This window comes from Ictidomys tridecemlineatus, chromosome 7 (assembly GCF_052094955.1).
Source record: "Ictidomys tridecemlineatus isolate mIctTri1 chromosome 7, mIctTri1.hap1, whole genome shotgun sequence".
NCBI lineage: Eukaryota > Metazoa > Chordata > Mammalia > Rodentia > Sciuridae > Ictidomys > Ictidomys tridecemlineatus.
The window spans coordinates 97,995,323-98,011,695 of record NC_135483.1 but is presented as its reverse complement, the minus strand read 5'-3'; the positions used below and the strand labels follow the sequence as shown (position 1 = coordinate 98,011,695).

At 34.9% G+C, this 16,373-nt stretch overlaps 1 protein-coding gene across 10 annotated transcripts in view; it reads right to left on the bottom strand.

The window, feature by feature from the left end:
• Window positions 1-16,373, bottom strand: part of Ptpn4 (protein tyrosine phosphatase non-receptor type 4) — a 177,514-nt gene that overhangs the window by 145,096 nt on the left and 16,045 nt on the right. For 5 of the 10 annotated variants that reach the window (XM_078017251.1, XM_040294120.2, XM_040294121.2 and 2 more), the window contains one exon: window positions 7,185-7,256. The exons of 2 other annotated variants lie outside the window; for them this stretch is intronic. In XM_078017251.1, coding sequence (XP_077873377.1) covers window positions 7,185-7,191 — 7 coding nt within the window. In that variant the 5' untranslated portion in view covers window positions 7,192-7,256. Of the gene's footprint in view, window positions 1-4,104; window positions 4,191-7,184; window positions 7,257-16,373 lie in introns of all 10 variants that reach the window. 3 more of the 10 variants (XM_078017252.1, XM_040294125.2, XM_040294126.2) reach the window with 2 other exon arrangements.

Below are 16,373 nucleotides of genomic sequence, written 5' to 3'. Positions count from 1 at the left end.
ACTAATTAGCAAATTTTACAAAAAGAAAATGAAAAGACAGCCTTGGGAATATGACAAAGTGTTTGTAAACTAAATAGCTGAAAAGGGACTTGTATCTAGAATTACACTTGTGAATACTTACAAAAAGTAACTGGAACAACTGGATACATATATGCAAAACAGAAGTTGGTCCCTTAATGTACATCATAAGGAAAAGCATGGTTCAACATGCAAAAATTGATCAATATAATATACCACATAACAAAATGAAGAAGAAAACCACATGCTCATCTCAATGCAGAAAAAGCATGTGACAAAATTCAATACCCTGTCATAAGAAAACAACTCAGTAAGCTAGGAATAGAGAATATTATCTCAACATAATAAAGAGCATATATGAAAAACTCATAGGTAGACATTTAAATGGTGCAGCCACTATGGAAAACAGTATGATAGTTTCTCAAAAAATTAAAAATAGAATTATTAGATGATTTGGCTGTTCTTCTTTTAAATATATACACAAATGAATTAAAAGCCAGATCTCAAAAGATGCCTGTACACCCACATTCATAGCAGTACTATTCATAACAGTCAAAAGATGGAAAAAACCAAGAGTTCATTGAATGTAAAAGCAAAATGGAATATTATTTGGTCTTAAAAAGGAAGAAAAATCTGCAATTCAGACTAATCTTGACAGTTATGCTCAATAAAAATAACAATCACAAAATGACAAACACTGTATTTTCACTTATATGAGGTATCTAGTATAGTCAAAAGCAGAAACAGAACGGGAAATGAAGTTTTTGTTTAGACATGATGAGAATTTCAGAGAAGGATGCTAGTGATGGTTCCATAACCAAATGAATGTTTCTAACATCAGGAAACTGTACAGTTAAAAATTAAGATGGTAAATTTCATTGTATGCATTTTATTACAATTAGCAGTGATTTTAAAATGTTAATATATAAAAAGGTGATATATGTTTGCATAGTTAATAAATGTTCTTTCAGACTTATGTCAGTAAGTTAATTAGTTAAGCTGTTATTGTATTTATTTTAGTAGAATTTGTGGTATTAGCTTTCCATCATTTGTGATCTCATCTCCTATTCTAAATAAACATAATCAATGGAGTTCTCCCTTTGTTAACTTTTACAGAATGTGTATCTATTTCCAAAAGTTCTAGTGAAATTTAAGATGGAAAGATAAGACTAATATAAGGGCACCAAGTTCATTTGAGAGAAAAAGTGGTCCTAAATTTTCTTATGAACATATATCAGTAAAAGTCTAGAAATGGGAGAGGGTAAAAATTAAGACAAAAATAAACTTAAATACTGCTTAATATGTCATATTTATTCCAAAAACAAGTTTATATTGCAGGAGAAAGGATAAAAATTTCAAGAATTAATTTAATAGCACATTACCCCTAGAGGGCAGCATACCACTTTTTAAATTTCAGTACCTAAAATGTGTAATACTAGTCTTCAACACCAGAAATTTCATCTAGTTATCACATACACTGGGCTTTAAAATTAGAATTTAAAAACACATACCCAATGCTCCCAACCTATTTTTATATATAGTTTATAGAGAGATATTAACTTTATTTCTAAAGATGACAAAACAGGCTTACAGAGGTGACATACCCTCTCAATATCACACTGCTAGAAAGTGCAAGATCTAGTATACCAGACAGCAGAGGCTGCAATTATACTACTATACCTCAAATATTTATTATGCATCCACTTGTTGTAAGCACTATGCTAAGCCTGGGGACCTACTATAGTTAATCTATTAGCTAAGGCAAGACAAAGAACTTGAAAAACAACTTGGAATTTTTTAAAGTGATACATAAATGTCAGACAACATTACTTCTGATAGTAGTATTACTATTAGAATAATAAAATCTTAAATACTAATACTATTAATTAATATGAATACTTAAGCATTAAAGTCTTGTCAAATGTATTTTTCCTTTATAAGATTGTTAAGCCCCTTAGAGACTAATCATGTACTGTCTTAGCACTAAGAACTGAGCTTTGTATCAGTATCAACTCTCTTTCAGTCAGTGTAATTTCCTAAATGGGTTTCTAGAACACTAGCAGCCATGTTTGATTGCCCAGGGAGGAAACTGGCAATTCCTTAAGGAAAACTTACCACCAGCCCAGGAAAAGACTTAAAATTCTAAAGCCTACAGGCCACCATGAGAAGTTTTCTACCAGCCTTTTGGCATCTCTCTACCACTGCACCACAGTGTCTTCTAAAGTATATCAAAGTACCCTCTGAATTTTTAAGAGTTAAGCTAGCACTTAAGTGCCCAACAGAATGTCAACTAGGACTAGGTGAGTGGCAGCTCTCAAGTTACCTGTGTTGAAGAGTCATTTTTTTAATTTTTGCAGGGTTGGGGATCAAACATGCTAGATAGCACTCAACCACTGAGCTGTATCCCCAGCCCAGTATTTTCCATTTTCAATCGGCATGTGGCAGATTGCATTTTCCAAAAATGGCAGCAACAATATTTCTAGATCTTTGTCACTACATCAAGAAGTAGAATTTATGTCTCTTCTACCATAAATTTGGACCATCATTTCTGGCTACTTCAAAGAGTAAGAGTAGAGCAGAAATAACAGTGACTTTGGAGTCTAGGTCATAAAAGATGATACAATTTTCACCTGGATTTGCCTGGGGATGATTATCCCTGGAACCCAGTCACCAATCTCTGAGGATGCACAGGCCACATGTGAAAAGGAACTGAGGTCCCAAGACCTCTGCCCTATTAAGAGTCACAGATGAGGGGGTTTGGGGGTTGGGGCTCAGCAGTAGCAGTAGCACTAGCACGTGCAAGGCCCTGGGCTTGATCCTCAGCATTACAAAAATAAATAAATAAATAAATAAAGGTATTGTGTCCAACTACAACTAAAAAAGAATTTTTTTTTAAAAAGAGTCACACAATAAGATAACAAATAACCCAATCAATAAATGGGCCAGGGACCTGAACAGACACTTCTCAGAGGAGGACATACAATCAATCAATAAGTACATGAAAAAATGCTCACCATCGCTAGCAGTCAGAGAAATGCAAATCAAAACTACCCTAAGATACCATCTCACTCCAGTAAGATTGGCAGCCATTAGGAAGTCAAACAACAATAAGTGCTGGAGAGGATGCAGGAAAAGGGCACTCTTGTTCATTGCTGGTAGGACTGCAAATTGGTGCAGCCAATTTGGAAAGCAGTATGGAGATTTCTTGGAAAGCTGGGAATGGAACCACCATTTGACCCAGCTATTCCCCTTCGCGGTCTATTCCCTAAAGACCTAATAAGAGCATGCTACAGGGACACTGCTACATCGATGTTCATAGCAGCACAATTCACGATAGCAAGATGGTGGAATCAGCCTAGATGCCCTTCAATAGATGAATGGATAAAAAAAAAATGTGGCATTTATACACAATGGAGTATTACTCTGCATTAAAAAATGACAAAATCATAGAATTTGGAGGGAAATGGATGGCATTAGAGCAGATTATGCTAAGTGAAGCTAGTCAATCTTTAAAAAACAAATACCAAATGACCCCTTTGATATAAGGGGAGTAAACAAGGACAGGGTAGGGACGAAGAGCTTGAGAAGAAGATTTACATTAAACAGGGATGAGAGGTGGGAGGGAAAGGGAGTGAGAAGGGAAATCGCATGGAAATGGAAGGCGATCCTCAGGGTTATACAAAATGATATATAAGAGGAAAGGAGGGGTAAGACAAGATAATACAAATGGAAGAAATGATTTACAGTAGAAGGGGTAGAGAGAGAAAAGGGGAGGGGAGGGGAGGGGAGGGGAGGGGAGGGGAGGAGAGGGGAGGGGAGGGGAGGGGAGGGGGGATAGTAGAGAATAGGACTGACAGCAGAATACATCAGACACTAGAAAGGCAATATGTCAATCAATGGAAGGGTAACTGATGTGATACAGCAATCTGTATACGGGGTAAAGTTGGGAGTTCATAACCCGCTTGAATCAAACTGTGAAATATGATGTATTAAGAACTATGTAATGTTTTGAACGACCAACAATAAAAAAAAAAATAAAAAATAAATTAAAAAAAAAAAGAGTCACAGATGACAGACAGCACTAACTTGCCAGTTTCGTGAGTGAGCCAATTTCAACTGAGCCGCCCAAGCTGATTCTGCATGGAGAAGAGACAAGTTTTCCCAGCCAACCCCTGACAAAACACAGATCAAACAAAATAAATGACTGCCAATTGTTTTACACCACCAGGTTTTAAGATAGTTTGTTACTTAGCAGTAGGCAACTAGAACAAAGATCAGTAAGTACTTTTACAAATAGAAAAATAAAAATGTAAAAGATATAAATTATTGGTCCCAGTTTTTTATTAGATATAAAGGAAGCAAAGTCTATCAATCGTTTAAAAAGTTTCTAAATACTTAATTCTGTACTTATTGCCTCACAACCAATAGACTGGCACCAATTCACAGATAATCCTTAGACGAGCATTTGTTACAGATTACGTTAAGGAGAAGCATAATTTGACTAAAGTGGTATTAAAGTATCTAAGAAATAAGCAAGGAAAGATAGTTTTACTAGGGATGGGGGGTTATAATTCAATTGTAAAGCACTAATCTAGCGTGCTCAAGGCCCTGGATTTGATCTCCAGCACCACAAAAAGAAAAAGAGGGGTGGGGTGCTCGTACAACGCAAGCATTTTTTAAAGTTTACAAATCAATTTATTAATTAATCTGAGTAAAAGTGTCCTGATATGTGACAGAATACATCTATCTCTTTGATTCCATACTTTATGATAACATCTGATTTCTCACTTTCTCTTCTTTCTCATAAGACATACTCAAGAAGTATACATGGCAAAATTTTAACAACACCTGATTCTTGGTGGCAAATACGTAAATGTTCATCATATCTTTTTTTAAAAACTTTTTTGTAGTTGTAAATAAATAGAATGCCTTTATTTTATTTGTTCATTTTTTTAATGTAGTGCTGAGGCTTGAACCCAGTACTTCACACACGATAGGCAAGCGCTCTGCCACCGAGCTACAGCCCAGCCCATATGTATTATATTTTTTTAACTTTATTTATTTATTTATTTATTTGTTTGTTTGTTTGTTTGTTTGTTTATTTTTATGTGGTGCTGAGGATCGAACCCATGGCCTTGCACATGTGAGGTGAGTGCTCTACTGCTGATCCATAACCCCAGCCCCTGTATTATATTTTTTGTGTTTGAAAGTTTTTTAAACAAGGTTGAGAAAAATAATTAAAATTTAAAATTTCTTCCTAAAATGGGCATGGATTACAATTTTCACTAATTATTTGTGGAACCCAAAATAATAAAGTATGTGCGTAGTGTACAAGTCTACTATGCCATTAATTTTACCTAAAATTAACATATTAGCAGTTAATAAAGTACTCATATGCCTGTAAACCACTTAAGTTTTTCTGTTGTTACTGCTGTTTTTTCCTGGTACTGGAGACTGAACCCAGGGGCAATTTACCATTGAGTTATATATGGCCAGTCCTGTTTTAAAATTTTGAGACATGGTCTTGCTAAGTGGCTCTGCCTTAGACTCCCAAATTGCTGGAATTATAGGTGTGCGCCACCATGCCCAGGCTTGTCTCAAACTTGGGATCTGTCTTCATAAACCTCCAGAGTAGCTAGGATTACAGGTATGTGCCACTATACCCAACTTGTGATAGTGATATTAACAGAAAAAAAGATTATAGGCTTACTGAGAATCAGTATCCGAGCTTTGTTGTTTAATTTTTTTAATTAGCACAGCCCATTTTCCCCAACCTCTCCCAACAGCTTCCTAAGTCAATAACCAAATGAAAAATGTCCTATTACAAAAATGAATAAATGCAAATGAATGGACAAAGCAGTAAAATAGGGCATCCATTCAGTCAATTATTAAGCTCTCAAAATACAAAAATTTCTGTTACTATGCTGCACTCATCTGGAAGTTAGCAAAGAAAGGGTTTTCAAAGCCTAAGGCAGAGGTCTTTGTTTCCCATTAAAAATTGCTGTTACATTAGTAACTAAACACTTGGTAAGCCACTGACACACAGCGAATTTTAGCATTCTAATTCTGTTTCTAACTTTGACTATCTTGAGACCATCACTCCATTTTTCTGAACCTCCATTTCTTCATCTGTAAAAGAACAGAACTTTTGTTCACCTACTGTTTATACTGTCTTATATTGTAGACATGTCATGACTAGGCATTTGAAATGTGGCTCATATGACTTAAAGATTTTTTTCAGTGCTGGAGAATAAACCCAGGGCCTTACACATGATAGGCAAGCACTATACACCTGAGCTATTTCCTCAGTCAAGAATTTTTTTTTAATTTTTTTAATTGTTAGTATTTATTTTTTAGTTTTCGGCGGACACAACATCTTTGTTTGTATGTGGTGCTGAGGATCGAACCCGGGCGGCTCGCACGCCAGGCAAGCGTGCTACCACTTGAGCCACATCCCCAGCCCTCAGCCAAGAATTTTTAAAATTAAGTTAAACTTCAATGGCCACATTAGACTAGTGTTTACCCTATGGGACAGTACAGGATTACATAATCTCTTAGTACTCTTCCAATTCTAAAATTTAATCATTTCTAATTTCCAACATTTAAAAAAAATCTTTGAGAACTGAGTAAATAAATGAACCTAACTATGTATCAGATAGATATCACCACCACACAGAGTGAAAAATGATCCTAGTAATTGTTTGTTTGTTTTGTTTTTGTTTTTAGTTTATTGTGTAGTTGTAGATGGATAGCATGCCTTTGTTTATTTTTATGTGGTGCTGAGGATCAAACCCAGTGCCTCACACATTCTATGCAAGTGCTCTGCTACTAAGCTACAGCCCCAGCCCTGATCCTAGTAATTGTTAAGCACAGTATTCTTGACCAGACCAGGATAAACAAACTTCTGGTAAGGAGCCAGATTTTTTTAAAAAATTAGCTTTTACAAACCATATAATCTCTGTTGCAACTACTATCTTTGTAGCTTGAAATCAGCCATAAACAACATAAATAAATGAGCATGGCGTACTCCAACAAAACTCTACCAATACTTAATCTGAATATCATATCATTCTCACTGGTCACAAAATAGTCTTTTGATTTTTTTTTTTCATTTAAAAATGTAAAAGCAGGGGCTGGGTATGTGGCTCAAGCAGTAGCACACTCACCTGGCATGAGTACAGCCCGGGTTCGATCCTCAGCACCACATACAAACAAGGATGTTGTGTCCGCTGAAAAAACTAGAAAAAAAATAAATATTAAAATTCTCTCTCTAAAAAAAAAAGTAAAAGCATGCTATTTCATAGGCCATACAAAATCAGGTAGTGATTTGCCTGCCTCTACTCTTGTCTGTATATCCACAGAAGAATATATTTAAGGATAAACTCCCCCCACAAAAAGGAAAAGAAAACAACAAAAATCTTAAATGTACTCAGTAAGTTTGTTGTCAATATTGTCTCTTTTTTTTTTTGACATTTCTTGCACATTATTACCCAAAGTACATGAATAAAGACATGAATTGGTGTGAATTTACTTTGTATACAACCAGAGATATGAAAAATTGTGCTCTGTATCTGGAATAAGAATTGTAACGCATTCTGCAGTCATACATAAATTTTAAAAAGTTATTTAAAAAGAGAGAGAGAGACAGACAGACAGGATCTGGCTATCTTGCTCAGACTGGCCTTGAACTATTCTTTGGCTCATGAGATCCTCCTGCCTCAGCCTCCTGAGAAGCTGGGCTGATTAGATGAGTGCCATCATGCCCCACCCTCAGTAACAGTTTTGAACCATTCTGAAACTATTCTGTGTGTATTATATAAATGAACAAATGAAAAATGTTAATATTACCAGGAACCTCACTGGCTAGAGGAGATTAAGAAGTTAGATCCCATGGCATGGGAGATAAGGTATTGTTTGATGACAGGATTCCATCATTTTTTAAAGGTAGCCTTGCCACCTCTACCTCTGTCCACTATTTGAACCTAAAAGAAAAAAAGCTCCCAAAACACCAAGCATATCTAATCCCTTATATTATTCTACCCACTAAAAGAATTAAGACTCTAGGACAAACTACTGATCCCAGAGATGGAACAAGGAAAATATAAGGTGAGGGTAAAATATCTGTGCCAGTAAATGAAGCCCTCAAACTCTAAAGAGGACAAGTCAAAGAATAAATCTAATGGGACTCCTACTAGCTAAACATGAATCAATTTAAGTTCCAAAATAAATAAGAATAGATTATGATATTCTAAAACAAGAATTAATAGGTCCAACTTAACACTTTTTTTTTAACTGAGAGGAATAACTCTTCTTTGTATAAAAATGTCAAATGATGAAACAGAAGAAATTACAGAAATAGAAAATTGCTACTTTACAATTACCATAACTGATTTGGGGAAGACTCATAAATGAATACTAAAATCACTGGGCAAAAGTTTATTTGGGAAACAGGGTACACAACCTAAAAGTGTTACCCCACAGACTTATCAAAGCCTACCTAAACCAAATGATCAAATTCAACATCATCCTAATATCAAACACTGAGAACAAAACATCTATGCAGTATTCTTGCCAAAATGTTTAAACCAAATCTAATGATGAGAAAACTAAATGAAACATCTGTCACTAAACTAATTTAGCTTGTTGCTGTCTAAATCTAAATTGAAGGACAATCTACAAAACAACTTATCTAGATCTTAAAAAATCTGGATCTTATGTATGTGCAGGAGATGTACAAGAAGGCTGGGGAAGAGCTGTGGGTTAAAACATCCAAGTTGACCTAACAACCGTACAATCCTTAATCCAATCATGGATTCGGAGGGAGAGAGGGCATAAAGAAGTTGCTTGAACAACTGGAGAAATTTAGATATGGATTGTATTTCAGATACCAACATGTGTTAATGCAAAACTTCTTGAGTGTGATTATGTGGTTATATGGGAAAATGTGTTTGTTCCTAAAGATTCATGTTTGCATGCTAAAACATTTGGATAAAGTGTTATTATGATCATGATGACTACAATTCCCAAACAGAAATTTAAAAAGTATATACAGAGAGATAAAGCAAAGTAGCAACTAGTAAAATTATATAAAGGGTATATGGATGTTCAATATGTGATTCTTGCTACTTTTCCACAGGTCTGAAGTTTTTAAAAATAAAAAATGTGAGGAAAGAGAAAACATTCCTTTCAAATTATGTTTTTACACTTAACAAAGTATACACAATAAATTCATTGTTATCCAAAATAATCAAGCAATTAGTCACTCAAAAAGTTTTCTGGATAGCTGACTTTTTTTTTTTTTTTTTGGAGGGGGGGATACCAGGGATTGAACTCAGAGGCACTCAACCACTGAGCCACATTCCAGCCCTATTTTTGTGTTTTATTTAGAGACAGGGTGTGAGCTGCTTAACACCTCACTTTTGCTGAGGCTGGCCTTGAACTTGCAATCTTCCCTTCCCGGCCTCCTGAGTCACAGGCATGTGCATCAGCACATGGATAGCTGATAATTCTTTATATTTATTTATTTATTTATTTATTTATTTATTTATTTATTTATTTATTTTTTAGTTGTTTAATCTACAACTAAAAAATAAACAAAATGCCTTTGTTTATTTTATGTGGAAATGAGAATCGAATCCAGTACCTCACACATGATAGGCAAGTGCTCTACCACTGAGCTCCACTAAACTAAACCTGGCAATGTAAAACAGAATGAGCCAGATTCCCTAAGGACAGCACTATCAAAACTATGAGCTATAAAACTGATATCCTGTAGAAGAAAATAAATAAATAATGCTGTAAGTTTGTTCTAAAATTTCTCTCTAGACTTACATGTACCAAACCTAGTTATATAGTAGTTCTTATGCAACACCTTAAATAAAAGCTTCTTATTTAAGAAATGGTGTATCACAAGCCAGGCACATTCCTGTGATTCCGACAACTAAGGAGGTTGAGGCAGTAGAACCCCAAGTCTGAGAGGCCAACTGGACAACTAAGAAAGACCTTTTCTCAAAATAAAAAAAGTGGGGGGGAGTAGTAAACTGCCTCTAGGTTCAAAGCCCAATAATGGGAGAAGGGGGAATAGAAATCATATAGTCTAAGAAAAAAGTATCCCATGTTAAGCATGTTCAATCACCTGACACCTGCATGCACAGCACTGAACCTGCACACTGATTCACTATACAAACAGCATTTTCTAAATGTCCTTTGTGTAATCCTCTACTCAACTGTTACTGACTACTAAATAATGTAAAATATATTTGATGTTCATTAACTGTATATTAAATATAAGAAACTAATTTGTACCACTTCTTGCATCAAATTTACTTACCAGAGGCTTTTCCTTTTTTTGCTATTTAATCCTTGACAATTCATCATATTTATATACTATAGCATTTAAAATACTCTGTGAGAGGAAGTGACAGAGAAACAAGAGACAAAGACCCACAGACTCAAAACCTACAAACCCTGAAATGAGTTCCCTAAATCTGTACATTCAAAACACCAGTTTATGCATATAAATGTGTGAGCAGCTCTTAACTGGCAGGCACAGTACTAGATGCTGGAGATATAAATATGCATACATCTAGATCTCTAGCCTCAGGAGGCTCACAGTCTTGATGGGGAAAGAAACTACATAAATCAGTGAACTTTGGTTTTTTAGTTTCTTCTATATTAGATTCCGATAAAGCCTATCTTTTATAAGTACCACTAATGAGAATATTCTTTATTATTCTTGTCTTTAAAAAGGTATCATCTTTCAAGTTTTGTTGTTCCTCTCTTCTTCAGAAGAAATTTTCTTATTAATTATGGACTTTATCTTTTTTCTTTTCATTTCTTCTTCTTTTTTTTTGGTACTGGTACTGAGGATTAATCCAGGGACACCTTACCACTGAGCTACATCCCTAGCCTTCTTTAAGTTGCTAAGGATAGCCTTGAACTTGTAATCTACCTGCCTCAGTTTCCTGGGTTGCTGGGATTACAGGCATGCACTATAGTGCCTGACTAACTATGGCTTTAATGTAGAGATGTAAGACTGAATAACATAAAAGGATTGTAAGCAAAATCATCTCCTTTATAAATAGATGTGCTTTCAAGTTGTGGCATTTTTTAATATGATAGATACAAAAAAACTCAGAGTATGTCCCAAGCATGCTACTGTGTTATCAAATAAACAGTTAATATCTACAATATAAATTGGTAACAAAACTTACTAAGATACTAACAGATAAATGAACAATGAATTTGAAGAATATATGTAAAAAGTGAAACTGGAACATGAAAAGAATAAGTTCAACCGCTTTATCCTAAAAAAAAAAACAAAAAAACAAAAACCTTATATTGAGTAACCTTCTTGGTTAGTTCTAGACAGCACCATACAATTTCATTAGAGAACTTAAAGAAGGTATACTAGTAAGTGAGATAAATGAAGACTAAACAGCTTCACATCTGTTAGGTCAAGTCTGGCACTAAGTGAATAAAAAAAAAAATTAGAGATTTGAAATTTCATAAAAAGAAATGTTGACCTATGCAAATTTTTTTAAATGATTGTGTGAACACAGATCAAAACTCATAAAAATGGACGGATGTAAGGTGGATCACATTATCAGAATCACCTGCAACAATTTTTCCAAGTCACAAAACGCTTCTCAGAAAAGATACCCCATTTCCTAGTACTTCTGTAGTAAGTGACAGTAACTGATTGCTGTTGGACTGGAAAAAGAAAGATAAGTGGGACATGTAAATAAACCAAGTAGAGATTTCATTACAATGCAAATAAAACAATTCAAGAATCTCTGAAGTCTACAATGATATTTGCTTCTATACAATAAAGAAATATCTAAAAAAGAAACCGGCAAAAATGACACTAACATTATTTTCATTTTGTTGTTTCATTACTGGGAATTGAACCAAAGATACTCCACCACTGAGCTACATCCCTAGCCCTTTTCTTCTTTTTTGTACCAGGGACTGAATCCAGAGGCACTTAACCACTGAGCCACACCCCCAGCCCTTCTTTATATCTTTATTTACAGACAAGGTCTCACTGAGTTACTTAGGACCTGGCTAAATTGCTGAGGCAGGCTTTGAACTCGCAATCCTTCTGCCTCAGCCTCCCAAGCCACTGGAATGACAGGCATGTGCCACCATACCCTCCTTTTCATTTTTTATTTTGAGATGGAGGGCTCACTAAGTTACTGAGGCTTGCCTTGACATTGCAATCTGCCTGCCTCAGCCTCCTTGAGTAGCTGCGATTGCAGGAGTGAACCGCTGTGCCCACCTTCAACATTACTTATAAAATTGGTATTTTTCAAATAATTCTGAACTCCTTGGAAAATTCCTTCATTTGTTTCACAGGCAGATGAAGAGATAATAGAAAAGTTTGATCAAATATGCATGTCAGATCACACTGACTACACTAGGAAATTAGAAAGGTCTAAACTAATGGTCAAATGCACTTTTATGGAAACTAATATAAAACTCCAAGATAATATTTAACATTGGGCTGGGGTTATAGCTCAGTTGGTAGAGCACTTACCTAGCACGTGAGAGGCACTGGGTTTGATCCTCAGCACCACATTAAAAGATAAAATAAAGGTATTGGGTTCATCTACTACAAAAATTTTTTTTAAAAAAAAGATTTAACATAAGAAAAATGTTAAATCATCCCAAATAATTTTGGAAATTTTGCTCAAGCTTCACAAAGCTTGATAAACTGAAAAGCAAGTGGTGACAGGGCTAAGCAGGGGAAATTAGAGAAGAAAACAAAACAAAACAAAAAACCCTTAAGAGTAATGATGAGTGGCAATACAGATAAGCAATTAGAAAATGCCTATCGGCAGGGATCCAGACAAGTGGGCTTCAGTGTCACAGAGGTCAGGTAAGCAGGTGGCATCCCAGCAATCAGGAACAATGCAACAGGGAAACATGGCAGCAGGCAACATGTCTAATTATGTGGCTCTTGATGTAAGGTATACAGTAGGTTAATAGAGAGCTCCGGCTTTAAGGCTAAAGTTCAAGAATTCAAAAATAAGACATTAAAACCGACGTGATTCTGCAATCTGCATTTGGGGTAAAATTGGGAGTTCATAACCCACTTCAATCTAATGTATGAAATATGATATGTCAAGAGCTTTGTAATGTTGTGAACAACCAATAAAAAAAATAAAAAATTAAAAAAAAAGAAAGACATTAAAACACAGAAAACAAGGGCAGTAGCAGAATAGGTACAGATTCTAGACTCAAACCTACTTTAAAAACTTCCAAGGGCTGGGGCTATAGCTCAGCTGATAGAATGCTTGCTTCGCATGCACATGGACCTGGGTTCAAGCCCTAGCACCACAAAACAAACAAACAAACAAAAAAGCAAACAAACAAACAACAACAACAAAAAAAAAAACACCCTCAACCTGACATTTTTAACCTGTAAAACTCTGGACAACTCTATTTTTTGAGTTTAACTTCTTAATCTGTAAAACCAGACTACCACCACCTACTCCAAAGGGTTACTGAGAGAATTAAATTAAATATCATATTTAAAAACAACCAGTAGAGTTTAACAAATATTAGTTTTACCCCTTTTTCTTTTGCTACCATTTTTTCATGTAAGCGACTGAAATAAGGAGAGTAGAATCTGTCTTGGCCACAAAGTTTAAAAGGTTGGTCCCACGAGGCATTAGAGGACTTCAGGTACACAAAGTCGAGCAAACCATTAATGCACAATGCCTCATGGGAGCCCAATTCAGACAGAAAAGAAGTTAAAGCAAATAAGTTACACAGGAGAATAATAAAAGAATCCAAGTATAGTAAGAGCTTAAATATTCAAAACAAGTTAGCTTAACAGTATATCTAAGGCTGAGGTTGTGGTAGAGCAACTTGCCTAGCATGTGTGAGGCACTGGGTTTGATCCTCGGCACCACATAAAAATAGACAGATAGATAAAACAAAGGTATTGTGTCCATCTACAACTAAAAATATTTTTTTAAAAACAACATATCAAAACAACAACATATCTACACAATAGAGTATGTCACTATATTGGAGGGAAGAAAGGTCGGGAGTTCTCTAAACACTAAAGTCAAATGATCTCCAAGGTATATTTAAATGAAAAAACATATATGTTTATAAAACATTAACATAGTAAACTACTTTGAATGTGGAAAGGTAAACAGTAATCTATATTTGTGTTTGCTTCTATCTGTATAAATATTACAGAATATATAAAGAAATAAAGTGGGTTACCTATAAAGAGAGGCGAAGGAAAAGATTAGTATTGAGACTTCTCAATACCTTTTTCATATTATTTTGAATTTTGAACAAAGTAGTCATATTAATACCAATACAAAAATAGAAAAAAATTGAAATTTTTAAAACAAGAACTCTGAAGTCCTAATAACTTAACAACTAAGACTTATCTTTATGTATCTTAGCTGTATGCTACATCTATCTAACTATATGTAGTTAACTACAGCTAACCTACACCATTTTCAGCTGTACACTAGATTCTGAGTTCTGCTGAAGACTACTGTCCTTTACAATAACCTACTTGAGGACAAAAATTATGCCTTATTCAATTCTGTATCCCCAATGCCATATACTGTTCTTGGTTCCTAGCTGGTACTCTAACTAACTATACATTGACTAAATGTTTTCTATCTGAAGTCATTTCCAATTCTAGATATAATTTTTTAAATTGTACTGTTGGAGACTTTATTTTTATATACAAGAGTATTCTTAGAATTCATGTTTTTTTACAAATGAGTGAAAGAAAATGTTAATTGTATAACATATAAATTATATTAATTAATAATAAGGTTAACAATGACCCTTTTTTGTGGGGTGGGTGGCAGTACTGGGAATTGAACTCAGAGCACTCAACCACTAAGCCACATTCCCAATGCTTTTTTGTATTATTTAGAGACAGGATCTCACTGAGTTACTTAGCACCTTGCTGTTGCCAAGGCTGGCTTTGAACTCATGATCCTCCTGCCTTGGCCTCCCAAATTGCTGGAATTACAGGTGTGCACGAACATGCCCAGCTACAATGACATTTTGACAACTCCAAAACCCACAAAAAGATGGCAATAATTTGAAAGGAGGGCAGGGAGTTATCCCAGATACCTACTAAAATTCATTCAGGGCAATTATTTTGATAGCAAGTATTGCTATATGATTTTTTTTAACCATCTTTCAAATAACCACTATAATTTCTGTCCCTTAATCTTAAAAAATGATAAGATGTATATATCCTTAAAAAGAAAAATAAATGATATTTTTCTTGATGCTATCTCCTCATCCTCCATAACCCAGGAAAGTCCTTCTTCCCTTTATGGTCAAATTTCATAAAAAGTTGCTTAGTTTATAATCAGTATTTGTCTAGTTTTCTCGATTTCACTTCTTACCATGACTCTACACTGTAACTCCTCTGCTAAAGCAACAAACCTCAAACTAGTATGCCCCAAAAGAATCTTAGCAGCATTTCAGCAGATATCCTATGCTACCCAACTTTTTTAAGAATCTGCAAACTCTGAGATGAGACCCGAGAAATTTATATTTTTAATCAATATCCCAATGATTCTGAAGTAGGTAGCCTGCCTAATACACATAAAAACCACCCAACTAAAGTATCAACCTCCCAATAGTCACATTCAAAGCACTTTTGGTCTTCTTTCTCTTTGCAGCATTTGTCACCTTCCTGAAATTCCCTACTTTACCACTTTCTACCATACAACCAAATACTCTTCTGATACCACTATTCAGTTATCTTCTCTTCTAATAGTGCTTATTCTTTCAATGATGGTGATTAGACCCTTTGTGACCCTCTTTTTAACTTCATACACACTTAATAAGCTGTGTCAGTCACACCCATACAACCTTAAGTACTGTCACTTTGGATTCCAAACTATACTTACATAGGTAGTGAGAGGCTACACAATATAGGAGAGAAAAGATGCTTCAGTATCAGACAAATCCAAATTCAAAATATTTGCTATTTACACAATAACATACCCAACGACACACACCTTTCTGAGTTTCATCTTAGTTCTCCTTTTAAACTGGGGGTAATATCTTTCTATAAATTCTTTTTCTGATTAAATGATTTTAAAAAGAGACTAAATGAGAAATTCCCTACCCTGCAAGGACCTAGCAGCATGTCCTGAGGATGGCCAAGCAAAATCTGGGACAATTTGAACATTAGAATAAAACTAAAGATTCCATTAACTAATAAGAATCACCAAATAGGAACAAAATTTCCATAATTATATATTGAAATGAACAAATAAATTTTTTTAAAGTCTGGAAAAGAAGAAAATCTTTCAGTAGAATACCAACTAATGTAGATGGCAGCCTTCACA